At 41.4% G+C, this 21,250-nt stretch overlaps 1 protein-coding gene across 3 annotated transcripts in view; it reads left to right on the top strand.

Moving 5' to 3' along the window:
- Positions 1–20,751, top strand: part of flna (filamin A, alpha (actin binding protein 280)) — a 61,492-nt gene extending 40,741 nt beyond the window's left edge. Inside the window, exons 20-49 of one of the 3 annotated variants that reach the window (XM_042408046.1) lie at positions 173–290; positions 876–988; positions 1,199–1,348; positions 1,490–1,808; positions 2,019–2,192; positions 2,312–2,474; positions 2,596–2,756; positions 3,075–3,242; positions 3,395–3,518; positions 3,663–3,819; positions 5,243–5,432; positions 7,676–7,699; positions 8,228–8,475; positions 10,513–10,587; positions 11,351–11,450; positions 11,546–11,686; positions 11,811–11,939; positions 12,213–12,386; positions 13,423–13,584; positions 13,684–13,887; positions 13,977–14,129; positions 14,231–14,353; positions 15,218–15,484; positions 15,579–15,716; positions 15,980–16,095; positions 17,316–17,448; positions 17,587–17,763; positions 17,853–18,071; positions 18,173–18,370; positions 18,965–20,751. In XM_042408046.1, the coding sequence (XP_042263980.1) occupies positions 173–290; positions 876–988; positions 1,199–1,348; positions 1,490–1,808; positions 2,019–2,192; positions 2,312–2,474; positions 2,596–2,756; positions 3,075–3,242; positions 3,395–3,518; positions 3,663–3,819; positions 5,243–5,432; positions 7,676–7,699; positions 8,228–8,475; positions 10,513–10,587; positions 11,351–11,450; positions 11,546–11,686; positions 11,811–11,939; positions 12,213–12,386; positions 13,423–13,584; positions 13,684–13,887; positions 13,977–14,129; positions 14,231–14,353; positions 15,218–15,484; positions 15,579–15,716; positions 15,980–16,095; positions 17,316–17,448; positions 17,587–17,763; positions 17,853–18,071; positions 18,173–18,370; positions 18,965–19,149 (4,803 nt within the window). In that variant the 3' untranslated portion in view covers positions 19,150–20,751. The remainder of the gene's footprint in view (positions 1–172; positions 291–875; positions 989–1,198; positions 1,349–1,489; positions 1,809–2,018; positions 2,193–2,311; positions 2,475–2,595; positions 2,757–3,074; positions 3,243–3,394; positions 3,519–3,662; positions 3,820–5,242; positions 5,433–7,675; positions 7,700–8,227; positions 8,476–10,512; positions 10,588–11,350; positions 11,451–11,545; positions 11,687–11,810; positions 11,940–12,212; positions 12,387–13,422; positions 13,585–13,683; positions 13,888–13,976; positions 14,130–14,230; positions 14,354–15,217; positions 15,485–15,578; positions 15,717–15,979; positions 16,096–17,315; positions 17,449–17,586; positions 17,764–17,852; positions 18,072–18,172; positions 18,371–18,964) is intronic. The other 2 variants (XM_042408047.1, XM_042408048.1) reach the window with 2 other exon arrangements.
- Positions 20,752–21,250: the final 499 nt, after the last annotated feature.

The raw sequence follows: 21,250 nt of genomic DNA, 5'->3' as shown, positions 1-21,250 counted from the left end.
GGGCCGCAGAGGGATTTTTTGTTACAATACCGCGAGTGACCACTGGGAAAATCTGGCTGCAAAGCTGAACGGTGGTGCCCTATCCAGCTCGTATTATACATCCATAATTATTCTACCATCCTTTCCTACATGATAATTTGTGTCTGTGACACTCCTCCCCTTCCTGCCCCAGGGTCCTCTGGGAGTTGCTGTGACCTACGGCGGAGATCATATTCCCAAGAGCCCCTTCAATGTTGCTGTGGCACCTACACTGGACCTCAGCAAGATCAACGTCACAGGCCTGGGAGGGAGTACGTACCCTCTTGTCATCTCTCTCATACTCTCTCAACACCTTTTGATTTCAACTCTTTATATATAGCATCATTTTTGTGTTTAACATACAGTACATGACCAGAGCTGAATGTTACCGTCAGGTCATCATTTTTTGTAAAATAATTTGTTGTTGTTCTTGTTTGTATGGAAGCCCATTTCTGCCAGGAAAAGAAAAAAAGTAAATGAGAAGTTATGCATGATAAAATATACACTCATGGTAAGTCATAATATGAAATAAAAGGCAAAATTGTGAGGTGGTATTGTAAATTTAACTTCACAACTTAAAATTTTCACTTTCTAAGTCAAACATTTGTGATGTTATCTCATAATTCTGGCTTATTATGAGTATTTTTTATCATACTACTACTTTTTTTTAAAACATTGATTTTCATGGGAGCTTTCATTTTGTATTGTTTATTAGCATCATCCACTTATTGAGTATTGCCTTTGTAAAATACACAACTGTGTAATGCAATATCTTGAATATCTGAGTTTTCTTTTTCCAACCGGATCAAACTGTTTTCAACTCTACAGCGCTCTGTTTGCACTGTATTTCATTGTAGAGATGACTGTAGGCAAAGACCAGGAAGTGACTGTGAAATCAAAGGGTGCTGGCGGTCAGGGCAAGGTTGCTGCCAAGGTGACCGCACCATCAGGGAAACCAGTGGCCAGTAAGGTATGGCACATGATTTTGATTTATTTCCCTCAAAAAATATATGGTCCAATTTGAGACCAAATGTAGTCCTTTCACAGCTGCTGGCTTTTTTATAATGTAGTTTGACTTAAGATAAATATATAGATATAATACATCGTCTCTAAGGTACAGAATGCTAATGTTAATGTATATTTTTTTTAACTGGTAAAACCCTGTTCATATATCTTGCAGGTTGAGCCAGGGCTGAGCCCAGAGACCAGTCAGGTCAAGTTCATACCTCGAGAGGCGGGGCCATACCAGGTTGAACTGACCTATGATGGAGTTCCAATCCCCGGATCACCTTTCAACCCCACCGCTTATCCTGCCACAGACCCCTCCAAGGTTGGCCACAGTTATTGGCAAACAATGTTGTTGTACTGTTCATTAATAATTTGTAGAACATGAAAAAGTGGGTAATTCTGTTTCTGACACACTTGTAATCATTGATCATTTATCTCTGTCTCTACTCGCCTCTGATCTCAGGTACGCTGCTCTGGCCCAGGCTTGGAGCGCGCCAAGGTCGGGGAGACAGGGGAGTTTATCGTAGACTGTACCAACGCCGGCCCAGCTGAGTTGACCATTGAGATCATCTCAGACAGCGGCACTGAGGCTGAGGTTCACATCCAGGATAATGGAGACGGGACCTACACCATCACCTACATCCCTCTCTATCCTGGATCATACACTCTCACCATCCGCTATGGTGGCCAGGATGTGCCCAACTTCCCTGCTCGGCTCAACGTGGAGCCTGCGGTCGACGCCAGCGGAGTCCGTGTGTTTGGACCAGGAGTGGAGGGCAAAGGTAAAGCTACCTGCTGCAGAAGATTGAAATAGTTTAGATGTTGTTTTATGTTCCACACACAAAAGAGAGCATGGGTACCAGATAAGGAATCTGTACCTGCAGATACCCTGAGTTGAGGTATTGGAATTGGATCAGGGCATCTTTACATGTAATATCATGTTATCTAAGCCAGTACAAGTTTGCAAACATTTCACCGGCTGTGTTTTTTAGGTGTTTTCCGTGAGGCGACCACAGACTTTACCGTGGATGCTCGTGCTCTCACACAGTCTGGAGGTGACCACATCAAAACTCTGATCAGCAACCCATCCGGCAGCCGTACGGATGCCCTGATTACTGACCTTGGAGATGGAACATACAACGTAGAATACACTCCCTATGAGGAAGGTGAGTTAAAACAAAACATCTGCAGAATTAGTAGGTTTGTCATAGGTTTAGTGTGCGTCCAATTTGAGTTCTGTGATACAGGAGTTTGAAACTGTCGTTGTTTTCTGTGCATGCTTCAGGCCCACACAACGTGGAGGTTTGCTACGATGGCTCTCCAGTACCTAAGAGTCCATTCCATGTTGGTGTCACTGAAGGCTGTGATCCAGCTCGTGTACGCGTGCACGGCCCTGGCCTGAAAGGCGGAATCACCAACAAACCTAACAAGTTTACAGTGGAAACCCGGTAAGTAAAACCAAGAGTTCACAGCAAAGGGCAGGCTCAAAGTTCACTGAGGTGAAAAACGCAAATGTCACCCAGTGTTTCCTCACTTGTATTTTTAATGTCCACCCTTGTCCCTCTACAGGGGAGCAGGGACTGGTGGTCTTGGTCTAGCAATGGAGGGTCCATCAGAGGCCAAAATGTCTTGCACTGACAACAAGGATGGCAGCTGCAGTGTGGAGTATGTCCCCTACGAGACAGGCAAATACAACCTCAACATCACTTACGGAGGACAGCCCATCAAAGGTAGTAAACTGTTACAGCTAGAAAAAAATGCAACTTTTCTGTACTATTGCCATAATGTTTGAATGTTGTGTATGTGGTATTTAATGAGGTTCTAAGTGTGAGTAAGTTTATTTTTCACTGATCTGGTTGCAAATTAAAGGTGGTTCCTTTTCAACAGCAGACATGAGGAATACTGTTTATTCTGCTGTTAGATTATCCAGATTTCAGACAGGAACAATGAGACTAACATGAAAGGAAAAAGTGTACTGCCTCCATACAATAAAGTACATAAGGTCTCATTCTCTAAGCCTCAACTTTTCTTATTTTTTGTCTCTTCAGGAAGTCCCTTCTCTGTGCCAGTCAGTGACACAGTGGACAGCACCAAGGTGAAGTGCCAGGGTCCAGGGCTGGGCACCAATGTCAGAGCCAATATCCCTCAAGCATTCACAGTGGATGCCTCCAAAGCTGGGGTGGCCCCACTGCAGGTCCGTGTGCAAGGACCCAAAGGTGTGTTCTAATATTTCCGTGTATCTCTATTCATGATTAAAACTCATAACATCACATAAAAAAATAATCTTTTAAAGTCAACATTTAAACATGTTAACACTATGTCTTTAACCTATTAATTATATTAACTATTTCTGCATGTGTGTGTTTAGGTGTGGTGGAGCCTGTGGAAGTGGTGGATAACGGCGACCAAACTCACACAGTCAACTATGTTCCCACCAGGGAGGGCCCATATTCCATTAACGTATTATACGCTGATGAGGAGATCCCACGCAGGTAACACACATATAAACACTTCAATCTGCATAGAATCTTTGTACAATCACTGACATTCAGACTTTCTTCAATATGTAAATATTTATTCCTCTTCAGTGTTATCTGTTTGTGTACAATCAGTCTCTCCTCTCTCCCTCTTGTCAGCCCATACAAGGTGAAGGTGCTTCCCACCCATGATGCCAGTAAGGTGCGTGCCAGTGGACCCGGCCTCAACACCACTGGGGTGCCCGCCTCCCTGCCTGTGGAGTTCACCATTGATGCCAAAGATGCTGGAGAGGGACTGCTGGCAGTGCAGATCACTGTGAGTACACACATGGGATTCACGTAATAAAAATAAACTATGTAAATTATTATTAGGCCCTTAGCATGAAAGTGCTTAGGGTCCCAGCATGAAAGCGCCAGGGGCCCAACATCAATACATTTTTTCAAATTTTTTCACCCAACAGGAAGTCAGCCATTTTGGATTTTGTGCATCAATTTTCATTATACAAACACATGTTTGAGGCCCTTAGGATGCATGAAAACTCATGAAACTTTGTACCTATGTTTGAATTACTAATTATTGCAATTAGTATCACAATTGAGCTTGGGCGTGGCACATCAGCTTTACAGCACCCTCAATTTTAGCATTTTTGAGGTGCTAAAGCTGCTCTAAAACTCACAAAACTTTGCACATACACCAGAAGTGGCGCAACTTGATATCTGATATGGGTCTTGGGTATGGGTGTGCCAAAATGGCACAAGGGCGCCCCCTAGAAGATTTCAAAGTCAAAACCCCCTCCTTTAAATTTGACATATGTGTACAAAACTTGGTAGGCAGAAGTAACATGTCCAGACTTAAAAAAAAAAAAAAAAAAAAAAGGCTCTTGGAGCACCTTTAAATGTTGTTGTTGTTATCATAGTATGCTATTGCATTTTTGAGGGGCTTAGGATGCTCGAAAACTCACGAAAATTGGCACTCACATCAGAATTGCAAAATTTTGTAGTGATTGGGCTCAGGTGTGGCCAGTGGGCTCCATGGTATCCCCAAACACAAGGCCATTTTGGGGCAAAGTTTCTTTGATCTATATGAAATTCGGTGGGTTCATTGCACTCATCATTCTCGACATAATACATATTTTTTCAAATTTTTTTGCCCAACAGGAAGTCAGCTATTTTGGATTTTGTTCGTCAATTTTCATTTTACAAACACGTTTGATGCTTTTAGGATCTGCAAAAACTAACGAAACTTTGCATATAGGTTCAAACTAATAAATGCTTCAATTAGTATCAAAATTGGGCTTGGGCGTGGCATTTCGGCTGTTCAGCACCCCCTAATTACTTATAGGATTTTTGAGGTGCTCTAAAACTCACAAAACATGCATCAGAAGTGGCATAACTTCATCATGGATATGGGTCTTGGGCATGGGTGTGGCAAAATGGCTCAAGGGCGCCCCCTAGAAAATTTCAAAGTCAAGGCCTGACCTTTAAATTTGACGTAGATGTATGAAATTTGGTAGGCAGGTGTAACATCTCCAGACTTAAAAAAGAGCCTCTTGGAGCCATACCCTAAGTCCAACAGGAAGTCAGCCATTTTGAATCTACTTTGCAATTTTTTCTCCAATAGTGATACCACAGCTGCCGCTCCCCCGATGCGTGTGAGGTGCGAGGGCCCATTCATTGCTTCTTGCAGCTTTAATTATAAATTATGTTGGTAACCATTTTGAAATTTTCCCCTCCCGCAGGACCCAGAGGGGAAGCCTAAGAAGGCCAACATCCGTGACAACCATGACGGAACCTACCTGGTGTCCTATGTGCCGGACATGACCGGCAGATACACCATCCTCATTAAGTACGGAGGGGACGAGATCCCATATTCACCCTACCGTATCAGGGCCCTGCCCACAGGAGACGCCAGCAAGTGCACTGTCACAGGTACGTACGGACAGTTAGACCACTATAGACCACATTTGTTCTCATACACGGGGAATGTTTTTCTGACTCCATTGTGTTGTTGGTAAATTTCTCTTCTATGCTTTATTATACGAGTTACTCATCTTATTCAATAGTCATTCTGCATGATGATTTTTACTGTTATACACAATAAAGTTATAATTCATCATGAATGTCCCTGGATTATAAATAAGAGGTTGTATTTTTGGTTGTTATCCACTTTTACCAAAAAATGTTTCAGAGGCAGATCAGATTTTCACTCTGAATTTATGTCACCACACATCCAGATGTTGTTCCTTCCTCTTACTGTTCACCACATTTTACAGTAAGCAAAGTCCTCTTGCAACAAGGGCAGCTTAGAGGATGGTTCCTATTTTGAAGTACTTGAATAAAAATAAGAAACCTCTCACACATTGTCTCGCACTGCAGGAATATTCATTTCAGTAGTTTACAGTGTTTCGATGTGTTCGACCTTCAACAGTTATAACTTCCTATTTTGCAATAGCAAACACATATTAGCTGCTGGTATCACTCAAAGTAATTAACAAAACTAAATAATTATGGCACACAGTGTTTTACTGATTTTTATTTTTTTTTTTGGATTTTTTTTTTTTTTTTTTTAAATCTGCTTGTGTTATTTACATTTAATCCGATAACCACCAATTTTAGATTGTTAATGAACTTAATAATCTTATCATGAACTTATTTTAGGAAATGCACTTATTCACTTTCTTGATGAGAGTTAAATGAGATTGATATTACTCATTGTTATATCTGTCCACTGTAATAGAAAATTGCTGATCACTCAATAAACACACAAAGAGAACATTGTCAGGTTATGAAATAATGTAATCACAGAATACAATCAGAAGTATAATGCATCATATTTCTGGAGACAAAGATACAAAGGCTACCACCTAGCTATCTTTTCTTTGTCTGAAAAGTTGCCTCTCAGCCAGTCCCTTAAATACTACTTGTACAAAATAAGATTACCACCATATTAAATACAGGACAAACCAATCAATTAATCTTATCACTGGCTCAGATAAAAGTACAACAGAATAAACTAACTGTTAAACACTCAGCTGCCTCATTTTACACAGCAAAGAACTAAGTTTAGAATAGACACAGCACAGAGGAATTTAGAACAGGTGTGAAACACAAACTAACACTAAACTGAACTTAAAACTCTGTCTGTAACATGTAATATATATATATACAAGAAACACATCAAATGATAAACTATTATTCAATTTTCTCTCACACCGCTAAATATGAAGCCGGAGTCAAGAAACAGTTAGCTTAGCCTGAAAGCAGGTGGAAACAAAAGCTTACCTATTAACACGCTGTCTTGTTTTTTTATCTGTATGAGAGCCAAAAGTGTAAGTTGCAAAGCAATATCTCTTTGCTAACATTAAGGTTTGCTAACATTAGCTAACATTATCCACCAAAAGCTGGAAGTCATACCAGACCAACAGCTAACTGTTATACCTCATTTTTTAATCCATTCAAAAACCTAAGTGTAAAAGCAACAAATAGTCGGAGGTGGTTTTGGGTTAAACAAACAAGACATAAAATATAAATTGGTGAGTTTAGAGGTGCTTGTGGATTTTGATAACTTTGGACAGATTTTACTGACTTCCACTTCCTGTCTTTATGCTAAACTAAGCTAACTGGCTCCTGGCCATATTTAGCACATGGACATGAAAGTGGTATTGATTTTTTTTCCATTTAAACCTTGGCAAGAAAGCAAATTGCATTTCTTAAAATGGTTCTTTAAAATAAACAGATTTATTCCCTGAATTTCTTTTTCAGTGAAAAAAAAGTTTTGATGTGATTCACAGTAATCACAGGACATAATATCACATTATAACTCAGCTTGATTTAAATTTTCAAAAAAGTCCTCAGAGGAGATCAAACATCAACACTCACATCTGTGAAAGTGAAAAATGTTCTGTCAGCATACCTGCTGCTCCTATCTTATTTTTCATGCACTGGTATGTTGTGTTCCTCACGCTGTGCTCCTCAGTTACTCCCCTCTTCGCCCCAGTCACCGCTGTACACACACACACATACACACCCCCCCTCCCTGCTTCACACTCCACCATCACCGTTTGTTTTCATCCAAGTGTTTGGAGCACAGTTATTGCCTCCCACCACCCCCACCCCCACCTGACTGTCTTTTTTTTTCTCGCTCCCCTGCTTCTCACTGTTCCTATTATCAGTCTCAATCGGCGGTCACGGTTTAGGTAAGCCTACTGAATGACTTTGTGATGTAGAGGAACTGCTCTGCTATCTCTGTATTTTCTGTTAGCATGGAGGATAGTGGCACCAGCTTTCAACAGAATCTCCTCTCTTCTCTCTATCTTTTCTCAACATCTTCTTCTCTTATATTTCTCTCTGCCCTACCATTTTTATCCTCCCAGCTCATTTTCCACTTCCTGTCTCATAACTGTTTGTCTCTGTTTCCCTCTCACATTTTTAATTGGACAGACTAATGGACTAACAGAGAAGCCAGGATGGCATGGTGGAATGGCACATTGGCTAATCTAGCTTTCAGTTCTACATGGAAACTATGTGATAATAACATGAGTCAATGGTAACAGCATATAGTTGATGGATATAACATGACTGGATTTCATCCAACTTTAACCTGGTCTCATGGTTGTGGAATGTGCATGCTGAATGTTGAGTGTGTGAAAGGGAGTCTGTCATATAATATTAGAAAATATTTTAAAAATGATATCTCATGGCTGACTTTCCTCTAAATTCTTCAGGCGCTGGTGTTGGCCCAACCATCCAGATTGGCGAACAGACAGTCATCACGGTGGACGCCAAGGCTGCTGGGAAAGGCAAAGTGACATGCAGCGTGTGCACACCTGAAGGGGCGGAGCTTGACGTGGATGTTGTAGAAAATGAGGACGGCACATTTGACATCTTCTACACGGCGCCGCAGCCTGGCGAGTATGTCATCTGCGTCCGTTTCGGAGGGGAGCACATCCCTAACAGTCCCTTCCAAGTCACGGTGAGTGATGTGCATTTTAACCTTTATTTTATACAGGGTAGGTTCACTGAGCATACATTCTTATTAAGTGCAATGCCCTGTTAACAGTTTAGTGGAACAACAGAAAGAAAATGACAAGAGAGACAGAGTCAATGAATAAAACAGAAAATCTGACACAACAAGCAGGCAGAGAACAATTAAGAATGGTCTTGAAGTTACAGAGATACAGAAGTGTTTTAAGCAATTGCAGATTTCATGAGACCACTGCAAGCAAAGCAAAGGAACTTTCATACAGAATGAAGTAGTTAGTGTTGTAATTATCACCCGTTATGAACCTGAGGGCAGAGTTTTAAATGGAATCAGGGGGCTCAGAGTGGAAGCAGTCTTCAACTATTCTTTTTCTACGTCTCAGAGGGAAATAGCTTCTCTATCTGTACAACAAGCTGAGCTGCTGTCACAGTTTACCAACAATATTTTCTATGTGATATTTCAATGCAAACTCACCAAACCAGATATATAAATATTTGTTTTCTGTGTCCCTCTCAATATTAAACACAGTTAGAGTATGCATGTTATCGTAATCTTTTTCTCTCAATCTGGAGAATAGCTTCACATTTATTTCATTTCAGTATTGGTTTAAGAAGAATGGGGCTGCCACTAAGGATTATTTTCATCATTGATTCATCTTCTGATTATTGTTGTGATTGTTTGGTCTATAAAACATCAGAAAACACTGAATGCCCAGTGACAATTTCCAAAAGCCCAATATAATATCTTGAAATGTCTTGTTTTGGCAGACCGTCCAAACCCCCACAATATTCAGTTTACTCTAATGGATGACCAAATAATTACTCAAACAACTAATTGATTATCAAAATAGTTGTCAATAATTTTCTGTCGATCAGCTAATCAATTAATCAACTGATTATTGCCGCTCTAAAGAAGAATAAGTGCATCTTGAAGAGTTGTAGTTTCTCATTGGCTGATTGGCCAGAATCAGCAAGCCAGTATAAAACAGTATAATTTGCATAAAGATGAATTTTACAGTCACACACAGAAGAGACTAGAGATGCACCGATACTGATACTGTCGTCAGACATCAGTCCAATACTGACTCAAATAGCTGGATTGGGTATCAGTGACAATGGGCCAATCTGGTATTGGATACCATTATTTTAATAAATAACAATTCAGTACATTTATATCTATGTATGTATCTGTATACAAAGTTAAGTAATGTTTAAGTCAAACCTGATGTTGCCCTACACATAAAAGAATGATGTCAGTCTCTTCTACACAGCAAGACATACAGCTTATTAATTAAAAATTGGATCGGTACTTGGTATCAGCCGATGCCCAAAGCCCAGGTATTGGTATCAAGATTGAAAAAGTCAGATCGTTGTATCCCTTGAAGAGACTATCTCATTTATATAAAAAGTGAACAGGACAGGGCCCAGGATGGATCCCTGTGGCACACCCTTGGTAACTGGCAGGAATTTGGATTTGGCTGTCCCTACCTTCAAAACTCTAATAAATAGCTGTTAAACCAGTTACAGGCATCTCTCCCCAGCCTGAAGGAGGATAGTCTTTGTAAGAGAAAATATGATTAAATATGGAGGTATGATTGTTTCTGCCTGTAATTAAATAATTCAAGACTTGAGTAACAGCTGAGGTGGTGCTATGATTTGTTCTAAAACCAGTCTGATGTTGATGTGGTATGCTATGCTCTAAAAGGAATGCCTTCAGCTCGGTATTGACTAGCAACTTCGGGTTTTTGTCAAGCAGGACAACTTGGATATTGGATTATTGCATATTTTTAAAAAAAATCAAATAAAGTGTGCATATTTGAGTGAGGGTGAGATGCTGCATGGACCAAAGATCCCTGACACTTTCTCCCTACAGAAGCTTCGTGATTGGGTCCTGATGGCGCCACACATTTTCAAAATCACTCTGATTACTGTTTTATTCCCCTCCAATCCCTTCCAACTTTTTTACCCTCTCCATCCCCTACACCACCCCCTACCCTACCCAACCCCCACCACCACCCACCCCCCTCAGGCACTGGAAGGAGCTCCATCAGACCAGCTCATGCAGCAGAGCCAAATGCCCCAGTACTACGCTCAACAGCCCTGGGTACCTAAAACCTCTGTCTCCAGCCTCTCTCATCCCTCTCAGCATTGACTCAATTTTGTTCAATATCCCTGGGTCCAACTTCCTCTATTCCTCTTCTCTCTCCTCCTTCCTCTCATCTTCATCATCACACATGGCCTCTCTTCGTCATCCTGCATCAGTGTCTGCTGTCTCTCATTGCAGGTGTTTCATCTCTGAGAGGGCTTTCTCCCTCATTTCACTCCCTCCATTCTGTTCATCCAGCTCGTAAGCAGGATTCCTTAAACACATGGAAACAAAACGGCACTCCTGAGTGTTGCAGTTGCAATACATACGTACACGTATTTTGTATTCAGCTAAAAAGGACATATTCCCATTGCAATTCTGAAATTAAACTGTTCAGCAGTGCTCCATGTCTACTCACTTAGGGGACAAAAGCAGCCATTTTGAAATCATCAATGTGGGCACGTCAGCTGCTCCACATTTTGCAAAATGGATAACTGTGCCTCTTTATTGTCCCCTGACCTACCAGTGTTTTTGTCCTCATCTCATTCTCTCTCGCAGTTTGTGTCGGTGTCATCATCATCACAACCATGAGCACCATTGTCATACCCATTGTCAGTCACTTCATCTCATGATTGTCTCATCCCATTTTGTTTGTTGGTGTTCAGAAGCTTTTACCCCTCTGTCCTCCACTGTGTTCTGTTGTTGTTTGTTGTTGTAATCACATCCATCACTACAGTCTCTTCCCAGACAGTGTTTTTGACCTCTGCCCTATGTCTCCCAGGCAACAGACAGACCAATGGGGATGAACGGCCTGGATGTGGCAGGGCTGAGACCGTTTGACCTGGTCATCCCGTTCACCATCCAGAAGGGAGAGATCACAGGTAACATAAACAACTTCAACAGATTGAACTGTGGTCCTCAGTGATGATTTCTGTGTTGCATGTATCTCACTGTATGTTTCTGTCCGAAACTGAAGGTGAGGTCCGAATGCCATCAGGCAAGGTGGCCAAGCCTGACATCACAGACAACAAGGACGGCACGGTTACTGTCAAGTACGCTCCAACTGAGGCCGGTCTGCATGAGATGGACATCAAATATGATGGCATCCACATCCCTGGTACGACTTCCCCCATGTTTGATTTTCAGAAATCCTTGAGAATTTTGTTACCTCAAAATAATTGTTGAGGAAAACGGCATCACAAATCAATGTTCTTTCAGCTTCTCTCTGTTGTCATTTACAGGAAGTCCCTTACAGTTCTATGTGGACTACATGAACAGTGGTAATGTCAGCGCCTATGGCCCTGGCCTCATCCATGGCACTGTCAACAAGCCTGCTGTCTTCACTGTTAACACTAAGGATGCTGGAGAGGGTATGTAGCACTCCCATGGCAGTATACACCTGACTGTATGCAGCAGCTTGTGTAGAAATTTGTAGAATACTTTCTTTATTGCTTCTAATGTATATTAGTCATGACTTAACCAATATTTATAATTCAATTTACTTAATTTTGTAACAAAACCACATTCACCAGCTTGCTGAAACTTTAACAACATCACAAACCGAAGAGAAAGAAAGCAGAAGAGAAGACTAAAATGAATAAAGGACAAATGTAATCACATCTGTTCATATCATGTCCATGTAGGTGGTCTGTCTCTGGCCATCGAGGGTCCATCCAAGGCAGACATCAGCTGTGTGGACAACCAGGATGGGACATGCACTGTGTCGTATCTGCCCGTCCTGCCAGGAGACTACAGCATCCTGGTCAAATACAATGACAAGCACATCCCTGGCAGCCCCTTCTCCGCTAGGATTACTGGTAATATCATCTATCCTCAAATCCTTGATTATTTACTGGAAATATGATGGCCATTATCACCATTGTCTCCATTAAAGTCCACCACATGGACAAAATTCTAACATTGGTCTGATCTTTGTGTAACTCAAAAAGTAGAACTTTAAACTAAAGCCTGGTTTATGTCAATGGTTCCAAAACAAGAAAAATGTTGAATGAAATTGAACTTAAATAGACCTATTTTACAGCAGATATTTGGACTTGTCAAACACACTAATAATGTAACTAACACACTGTAACTAATAACATGATTCTATAATGTTATATACTATATATTTTTGCTGGAACAGAGCCCTCATTAACGTTACACATTCCAGCTGTGATTTTCCTGCTATCACAAGTCAAAATGTCTGCTGTAAACAAGGTCCATGAATCTGATTAAATTGGGAAACAAACAAACAAGAGTACTTTGATGCTATCCTGTCAAGATTCAGGTTAGCGACATTTATTCAGAAAGCAAAATGCCCTTTAATTTTTTTCATATTGGCAAGAGATTGCTAAAGAAATAATGGAAACATTTTTGGCAAAATCCCAGATAAAGTCATGGCACAAGATGAATACTTCTTGAAAATTCTGTTTTCTCTACAAGTATTATGTCACCCATGTCAACCCGTTATTTTTTTCTGGAAATATTGTAAGTTGCATAACAAAAAAATTGCAAACCAGCATCTAAATTGAAACATAAACTGTGACAGGAGAGGAAAAGAAAAACTGGTGATGCTCACCAAGCAAGCACGTCAGCGGAGGAAAGATGAAGAAGCCTAACCTAATCTTGAGTTTGCTGTCCATATAGTAGGATAGACATGTTAAAGGGAAACTTTGGTATTTTTCAATCTGGACCCTATTTTCTCATCATTTTGAGTCAAAGTGACTATTGACCATTTTACGTGTCACAGGGGCATGACAGAAAAACTCTGGGAACTACTGCCATATCCCATCTTGTCTCCTCTGACTGTCATCAGCATGTGCCCTAACTAGCTTGTCACTGCTGTGTCTCTAGGTGACGACTCCATGAGGATGTCCCATCTGAAGGTGGGATCAGCCGCAGACATTCCGCTTGACATTGGAGAGCTAGACCTCAGCCAGCTGACCGCCTCGCTCACCACGCCCTCGGGCCGCGAGGAACCCTGTCTGCTGAAGATGCTGCGTAACGGACATGTTGGTGAGTGTTGGTGTCTGATGTAAGCAAGCAGAAATCCACTGAAGAGATTGTTTGCTTGGTAGCTGTTATTTTTTAACCTAACATGTGTGTCTGTCACAGGCATCTCATTCGTTCCTAAGGAGATTGGAGAGCACCTGGTGAACATCAAGAAGAACGGCCGCCATATTCCTAGCAGCCCCATCGCTGTTATGATCAACCAGTCAGAGATCGGTGATGCCAGCCGTGTGCGTGTTAGTGGCCGGGGCCTGAGCGAGGCCAAGACCTTTGAGCCTGCTGAGTTCATCATCGACACTCGTGATGCAGGTACACACTTGATAAAAATATTTATGCTATCTAAACGACTTGTAACATTTCATTTTAAGTCATTGAGATTTCATATTTCTTCCATACAGGCTACGGCGGTCTGAGCCTGTCCATTGAGGGACCCAGTAAAGTGGACATCAACACTGAGGACCAGGAGGACGGCACCTGTAAGGTCACCTACTGCCCCACTGAACCTGGCAATTACATCATCAACATCAAGTTCGCTGACCAACACATTCCAGGTGCTTACCTTAAAATAACCAGAGATCACAGAGCAGAGTAATGTTGTTCTGAATTACTAAACTGAAAATCAATCATTGTGTGTGTGTGTGTGTGTGGACAGGGAGTGCGTTCACAGTGAAGGTAACAGGCGAGGGCAGGATGAAGGAGAGCATTACCAGGAAGAGGAGAGCAGCATCAGTCGCCAACGTTGGCAGCCAGTGTGACCTCAGCCTCAAGATCCCAGGTGAAGAAAACAGGAAATAATGACATGACTATACATGTCTCTGTGGTAGAAAACAACTCCACCTTATAACTTTGTTTGTGTGCCTTGTTAGATGTGTAACTGTTCCAGAAATTACTTTTTTAACTGTTACATAGTTTGTAAAATGTTACTCTGTAACTGACATTACTTGTGCTATTGTTACACTATGTTTTAGCAGTCACCATTATTCCAGTATTTCAGTATTAAAAGTCGAAGTTCCTTAGCAATTTCACATTTCATTCCACACTATATTTTAGCATGTTACAGATATACATTTAATCCATGTGAAAACAACAATTTGAGCATTCACAGGGCGTTATTTACTGGATTGGCCAGTTGCAGTGAACTACTGGTATCTTTGCTGGTTGCCTGGCAACCTCATAGTGACAATGGGACTGAAGGGAGTGGGCCAAGAAATAGTATAGAGAATAAGCCCCCATAAAAGCACAAATTGTTACACTTTGGTTTTTGTATGTATACAAACAAACAAGAATAATGCATAATCTTTAGAGGTGCTGGTAGGTGGAATTTTTCACCTATAGACAGAGCCAGGCTAGCTAAGCTAACCTAATTGCCTGCTGGCTCTAACTTCATATTTAGTGTACAGACATGAGTGTGCTATCAATCTACTCATCTAACTCTCAGCAAGAAAGCAAAGAATGTCTCCCAAAATGTAGAACTATTCCTTTAAAGCAACTGACTCAAGACAATCTTAGGAAAGAAAAGGATAATTTACGAGCCATTATCTTGTAATTGCCACTTGTACTGTTTAACAAAAGTTATATAGTCTAACTTTATGCATGTGTGTTTTCAATGAGTCAAATATCTGTCTGCCTGTCTCTTCAGAGATCAGCATCGCAGACATGACAGCTCAGGTGACCAGCCCATCTGGCCAGATTCACAAGGCTGACATTATGGAGGGAGAGAACAACACCTACTGCATTCGTTTCGTCCCCACCGAGACTGGTGTACACACAGTGTGTGTCAAATACAATGGCATGCATGTGCCTGGCAGCCCATTCCAGTTTACCGTCGGCCCCCTGGGAGAGGGAGGTGCGCATAAGGTCCGTGCAGGAGGTCCAGGCCTGGAGAGAGCAGAGGCTGGAGTACCAGGTTGGTGTATTGGCGGGATTGTTAGTATGTGTGCTGTTAAATGTTGTTTTACATGATGTACCTGACTCTGTTTTGGTCCCTGTGATGTGTGCAGCTGAGTTCAGTATCTGGACGAGAGAGGCAGGAGCTGGAGGTCTCAGTATTGCTGTGGAAGGGCCGAGCAAGGCTGAAATTGCATTCGAAGACCGCAAAGACGGCTCCAGCGGAGTGTCCTATATCGTGCAGGAGCCTGGTGAGAGAAGAGACAGGGAAAGGTTTATGAATGGGTGAAAACTGAAAGCATGCAGGAAATTACATTGAAATAAATTCTGTTCTTAAATGGTGCTTTATTATCCTCTACTCCATATATGTGGCAGTTGGTAATGTAGCATAAATGGTTGATTGTCTTTTAATGGAGAACTCTAATGCAAGTATGTGTGCTATGGAGCCCTGTCAGTGTTTTTGTATTTGTGTGACTGTTAAAGTGACTCTGACTCGACATAAATTCTCCTGCAGGAGACTACGAGGTGTCAATACGTTTCAATGAGGAGCATATCCCTGACAGCCCCTTCATCGTCCCTGTGGCATCGCCGTCAGACGACGCCCGTCGCCTCACTGTTGCCAGTCTTCAGGTGAGGCTCTGAGACACACACACATCCGTGTGCACACACGCCAGGCCACAGTACACTGCCCACGATGCAGCAGCAAAGCTGAAGAGCAACAAAGCAGTAGACTTTTTGTGCTATATCAGAATGTAGTAATATCATAAATACATGTACTATACAATGCGGTACAATACAAGAGACTTATAATCCAACATAATAAGTTCTAAAAGTTTAATGTTCAGTTATTGTGGTTTTGCACAGTAGACAAATAGAGCAGAAGGATTTTGATAGTGTGGAGTTGGTAACTGAGGCAGATGACACTGGCATATTAAACCAGTTCAATTAAATATTTTGGTTTGACTTAAATAAATAGCAGAGTAGTGAATGTCTTAGTAGGCCAGGATGGTTAGAGTTTAGATGAGATCAGAGTTCCAGGAATAGGATCAGCGGCTGCTGCATTGTTGGGCAGTGCAAGGGCTTCTGGGATACTAGAGGACTGTGTGTGTTTCTCGTGCCTCATTCTAAAGGCTCCCAACAGCCTTCCACCTCTTAAAAGTGATGTGGGGCGCTAAAGGGTTAAAGAGGTCTGACATGGGCTGTTTTTCCTCTCTGTCACTGTTCAAACTCACTAAAGTACACGTTATACTGTGGAAGCCCATCGCTGACAGAAAAAGAAAAAAAAATGATGAAAGGTTATACATGATGAAAATGAAAATATTAAAATGTTGACTTAGTGAGTCAACCTTATGAGATAATAAGCCATTTTCTCATAACTTTGACTTATCATGGCTATTTTTATTTTCATGATGCATAACTTTTCATCTATTATTTCTTCTCCTTCCAGAAATTGGTTTCCATAGAATACTGACCCTCATAAATTTTCACATGCATGCAGACCTACCCTCACACAGCTCAGACATGCTCACACATATAGAAACACTCACAAATACACCGTGGAACTTAGACAGTGGCTTGTTCTCACAAAAACAGTGTCACTTTTTCCTTCTGTCCTTTTCAGTTTCTGTTAAACTTACACAAACACCCTGCCTTCTCTACTTTTTTACTGTACAGCCCTCCTCTTTAGCCTTGTTAGCGACCTCCAGGTAAGGTAAATAGTAACAAAAATTGAATCTTGAACAGCTTGCTGACCGTGGTGGCCAGCAGAGGAAAGTTGGATGCTGTAGTTATTTGCTTTATTCAATAATGGTGATACAGTGTTGAGTGTGTGAGTATGTGTTGTTGAGCAGGAATCGGGCTTGAAGGTGAACCAGCCAGCATCATTTGCTGTCAGCCTTAATGGAGCAAAGGGTGTGATTGATGCAAAGGTCCACAGCCCATCAGGAGCTCTTGAGGAGTGTTGCGTCACTGAGATTGACCAAGGTAACCACAAGGAGGGCAAACTCATCCGAACTCCTCATTACACTGAAATGATTTCCCATTTTGGGGAGAATTTTGGTGGCAACAGTTTGGACGTAACAGCTTTCCATATTCCTTATTTTTGCCCTCTTGTTTGTCTAGATAAATACGCAGTCCGGTTCATTCCTAGAGAGAATGGTCTCTATCTAATTGATGTGAAGTTCAATGGAAGTCACATCCCAGGTAGTCCGTTTAAGGTCCGTGTTGGAGAGACGGGCCAGGCTGGAGACCCTGGGATGGTGTCTGCCTATGGAGCAGGGCTGGAGGGAGGCACCACAGGTAACACACTGCCCCTCTACAGAGCAGTAAAGAAAAAAAAAATCTCCATCATCAGCTCAATCCTCTTGTCTGTTTCCTTTATCTCCCAGGAACTGCATGTGAATTTGTGGTGAACACAATCAACGCGGGCCCCGGGGCTTTAGCTGTGACCATCGATGGGCCCTCCAAGGTGAAGATGGACTGTGTGGAGTGCCCCGAGGGCTACAGGGTCACGTACACCCCAATGGCCCCTGGCAACTATCTTATCTCCATCAAATATGGCGGTCCTTACCACATTGTCGGAAGCCCCTTCAAGGCCAAGATCACTGGTGAGGAAGATGTTTGTTTTTCAGGCATATGAAATTTAAAAATATGATTAATACTGAATGCAAATGTCTCCAAGTTGAGCAGTCTCTTCTCCATCTTCAAGGTTCCAAGCTTGTGTCCAGCCACAGTATGCACGAAACCTCTTCTGTCATGGTTGACCCTGTGACCCGTGCCATCAGCTGTTCTCAGCAGGGTGCTCCCACTCAATCAGATGCCAGCAAGGTGGTGGCCAAAGGCCTGGGCCTGACCAAGGGCTTCATTGGTCAGAAGAACAGCTTCAGTGTTGACTGCAGCAAAGCAGGTGTGCATGATCGTGATGTTAACAAGTGCATTTTTTTTTCTTTTCCAACCCACCGGAAAATATGTCTGGGACAAACACTTTGAGTGCATGGAATTATATTTATGCCCCAAACCTGAGTGTGCAATAGGACATTTTGAGCACAGAAAAAAGGTTTTTTTTTGCAATCTCATAAATTCTATTTTGTAGAGAAATGATCACACAAATAATAATTTGAGCAAACAAATATAATTTTGTGCTAAATAAACTTATTTCCATGTAGTTTTTTCACATTTACTTCAACTTTTAACTTTTATCCAAGAATTTGTTCCATTCACCAATTTCAAACTGTCTTGACATTGCTAACCTGACAGTTATCATGCTTGGAGAGCTTTTTTCCCCTTTTCAATAAAGCTCAATAAAGCTTACTCGCTACAAAATATAAAATTCTGTTCCTGCGCTCAAAATGTCCCATTGCAAGCTCAGGGATTAGGGAAAAATATAATGCCATATTATAAGTGTACAGTATGGCACCAGCAGGCAGCTGTTCATAGTGGGTTAGTAAACTAAAAATTACATATTGATGTAGATACTCATGTGTTCCGTATCTATCCACAGGTCGTAACATGCTTCTGGTTGGCGTGGATGGTCCCAAGGTCCCCTGTGAGGAGATCCTTGTGAAACATTTGGGCAACCGTCTGTACAACGTCAGCTACCAGCTCAAAGAGAAGGGGGAGTACATCCTCGTGGTCAAGTGGGGGGACGACCACATCCCCGGCAGCCCCTACCACATCACTGTCTAAAACCCAGCTTCACAATCAGAAACTTATGACACCACTGTTTTAAAAAACAACTGAAATTCTATCTAGAATCTAACCAATCATTGTTTACAGCTCCAAGTCCCTCCCGTGTTAAAAATTAAGATATCTGGCTTTTTTTTTTTTTTTTGTGCTCCTTGCTGCCTATTTAACCGACTAGAAAACTCTCATGTCAGTGTTCACCCTCAGCCAGAACTCTGTATTTTTCCAGAACTGATGTCTTTAAAAACCAACATCTTCACTGTAATCATCCAGGCTTATTCTAAACCCAGTCCACTATCTCCCAAAGATGAATGCATAGACACTGAATATTCCTGTTAATCAACATGATTATTAACTCAATTTTCTTCTGCTAATCATGTCCTTCAGTAAATTCTAGGGAGGAGAAAGATGCACCTTTTTTATTACTGTAAACTAGCACTCAATTGTGCCTTAGGCTTTTTACATTTTCAGTCATGGACATACTGTAAGTGGACATTAGTACACAGTCTGAAGTAGTATAGAATGACGGGATAGCTTAGCGAAGCAACAGTAGATTTTGGCCTCGCTGAGCCTAGCATTGGATGGAAGGTTACTGTTTACACTGGAGGAGCTACTCTTATACACATAAATAATGGATTTAGTTTTATACAGGCTTTTATATGAACAATCACAGGACTTAAGCCAAAGAGTGTAAGAAGTAACGTGCCTTCCTGACCAATTGGTATAGATATAAAAATGTGTGAAAGAGCCCTTTTCCACACTGTGACACTCTTTGGTGCAACACCTTTAATTGTCCACGTAAAAGTCATATAAGCAGCTTGTCTGTTACTTATACAGGGGTAGTATTTGTAGTGTTTATGTTCAGTAAATGCTCAGCACTGGCCCAGTCCACTCCAGCATGTGTTGTTCATGATTCTTTTTAACTAACCCAGATGTTTTACCTGCTGCTAGTGTGATCCAGTTTTAGGCACTGCTGTTCTTAAAATCATAGTACGGATTGGAGTTGGGGAAATAGTTACAGAAGATTAAAGGTAGAGCAACATGTCAACAGAGAGGAGAAAGACACATTTCACATTAGCTGACTTGTGGTTTGTCTCACACGTGCTCTCTCAACACGACGCCGCTGGGAAACGACGCTTTTTGTGTGTTTTTCATGTGTGACACCAACATGTGCTCTGCATGTTCATTAGGTTGTAAAACTCTTCAGAAAGCCTCTGATTCAGAATAACATCGACATGACAGGCAGTGTTGCTTGTGGTGGGTCACTTTTGAGTATGGAACTTTTGCATATAAATTAAAAGGTTTAAAAAGGGAAGTTTCTTAAGTTGTGCTGGACAGAAGGGCTGAAGATGATGTTGTGGTTTGTCACATCCAAAACACAAAAGAAAACAGATGTCGCTTTGTTTTCTGCTCAGTGTTTGTATCTCACCCCTTCAGCTGCCACCCACCCCTTCCTTCATTCTTCCAGCTCGCTTTGTGCCTAACCTATATTTCAGAACAAAAAAATAAATCTTGTCCTAAATAAAAAAAAAGGCTTTAAAAGTGTTTGTAAGACAGTATTTTGATACACAATAAAGTTGTCTACGTATTTTTCTGCCAATCTAATTACTGTGTGTTTTGTGTCTCCTAAACATTGAAGAGCTTTGTCTGATTCACATTGAATGAATGAATGAATGAATGGATATATCAAGATTCTACCATCCAAAACATAACAAATACAAAACAGGGTAAACATAAATTTGATGAACATTCATTGATATTCTTACAGGGACTCATACTGAGTTTAATGTAAACTTTGAAATTGGTTAAGTTGCTTAACTCTTTGTCAATGACAGTGTTTTAATAGAAATGTGAAGGTCATTTTTCTCATTAACTAAAATAAAGCATGGAGGAAATGTTGGCGTATATACAAAGAAGTTTCCAGAGTGGAAAATGTGTACATTACTGGAGTCTGCAGCCAACGCCCTTTCTGGAAAATTCAGTCTCTTTATTAAGTCTGACTCACTTTCTACCTCCAGAGGCCGCTGCAGGAGAGAAAATCTTATGGAAAGGCTTACATAATACCTTTAACTCATCGTTTATGCCAAGCTTTGAGCAATAGGCC

The sequence above is a fragment of the Thunnus maccoyii genome, chromosome 4, assembly GCF_910596095.1.
Source record: "Thunnus maccoyii chromosome 4, fThuMac1.1, whole genome shotgun sequence".
NCBI classification, from domain to species: domain Eukaryota; kingdom Metazoa; phylum Chordata; class Actinopteri; order Scombriformes; family Scombridae; genus Thunnus; species Thunnus maccoyii.
This window is presented reverse-complemented; position numbering and strand designations above follow the sequence as displayed.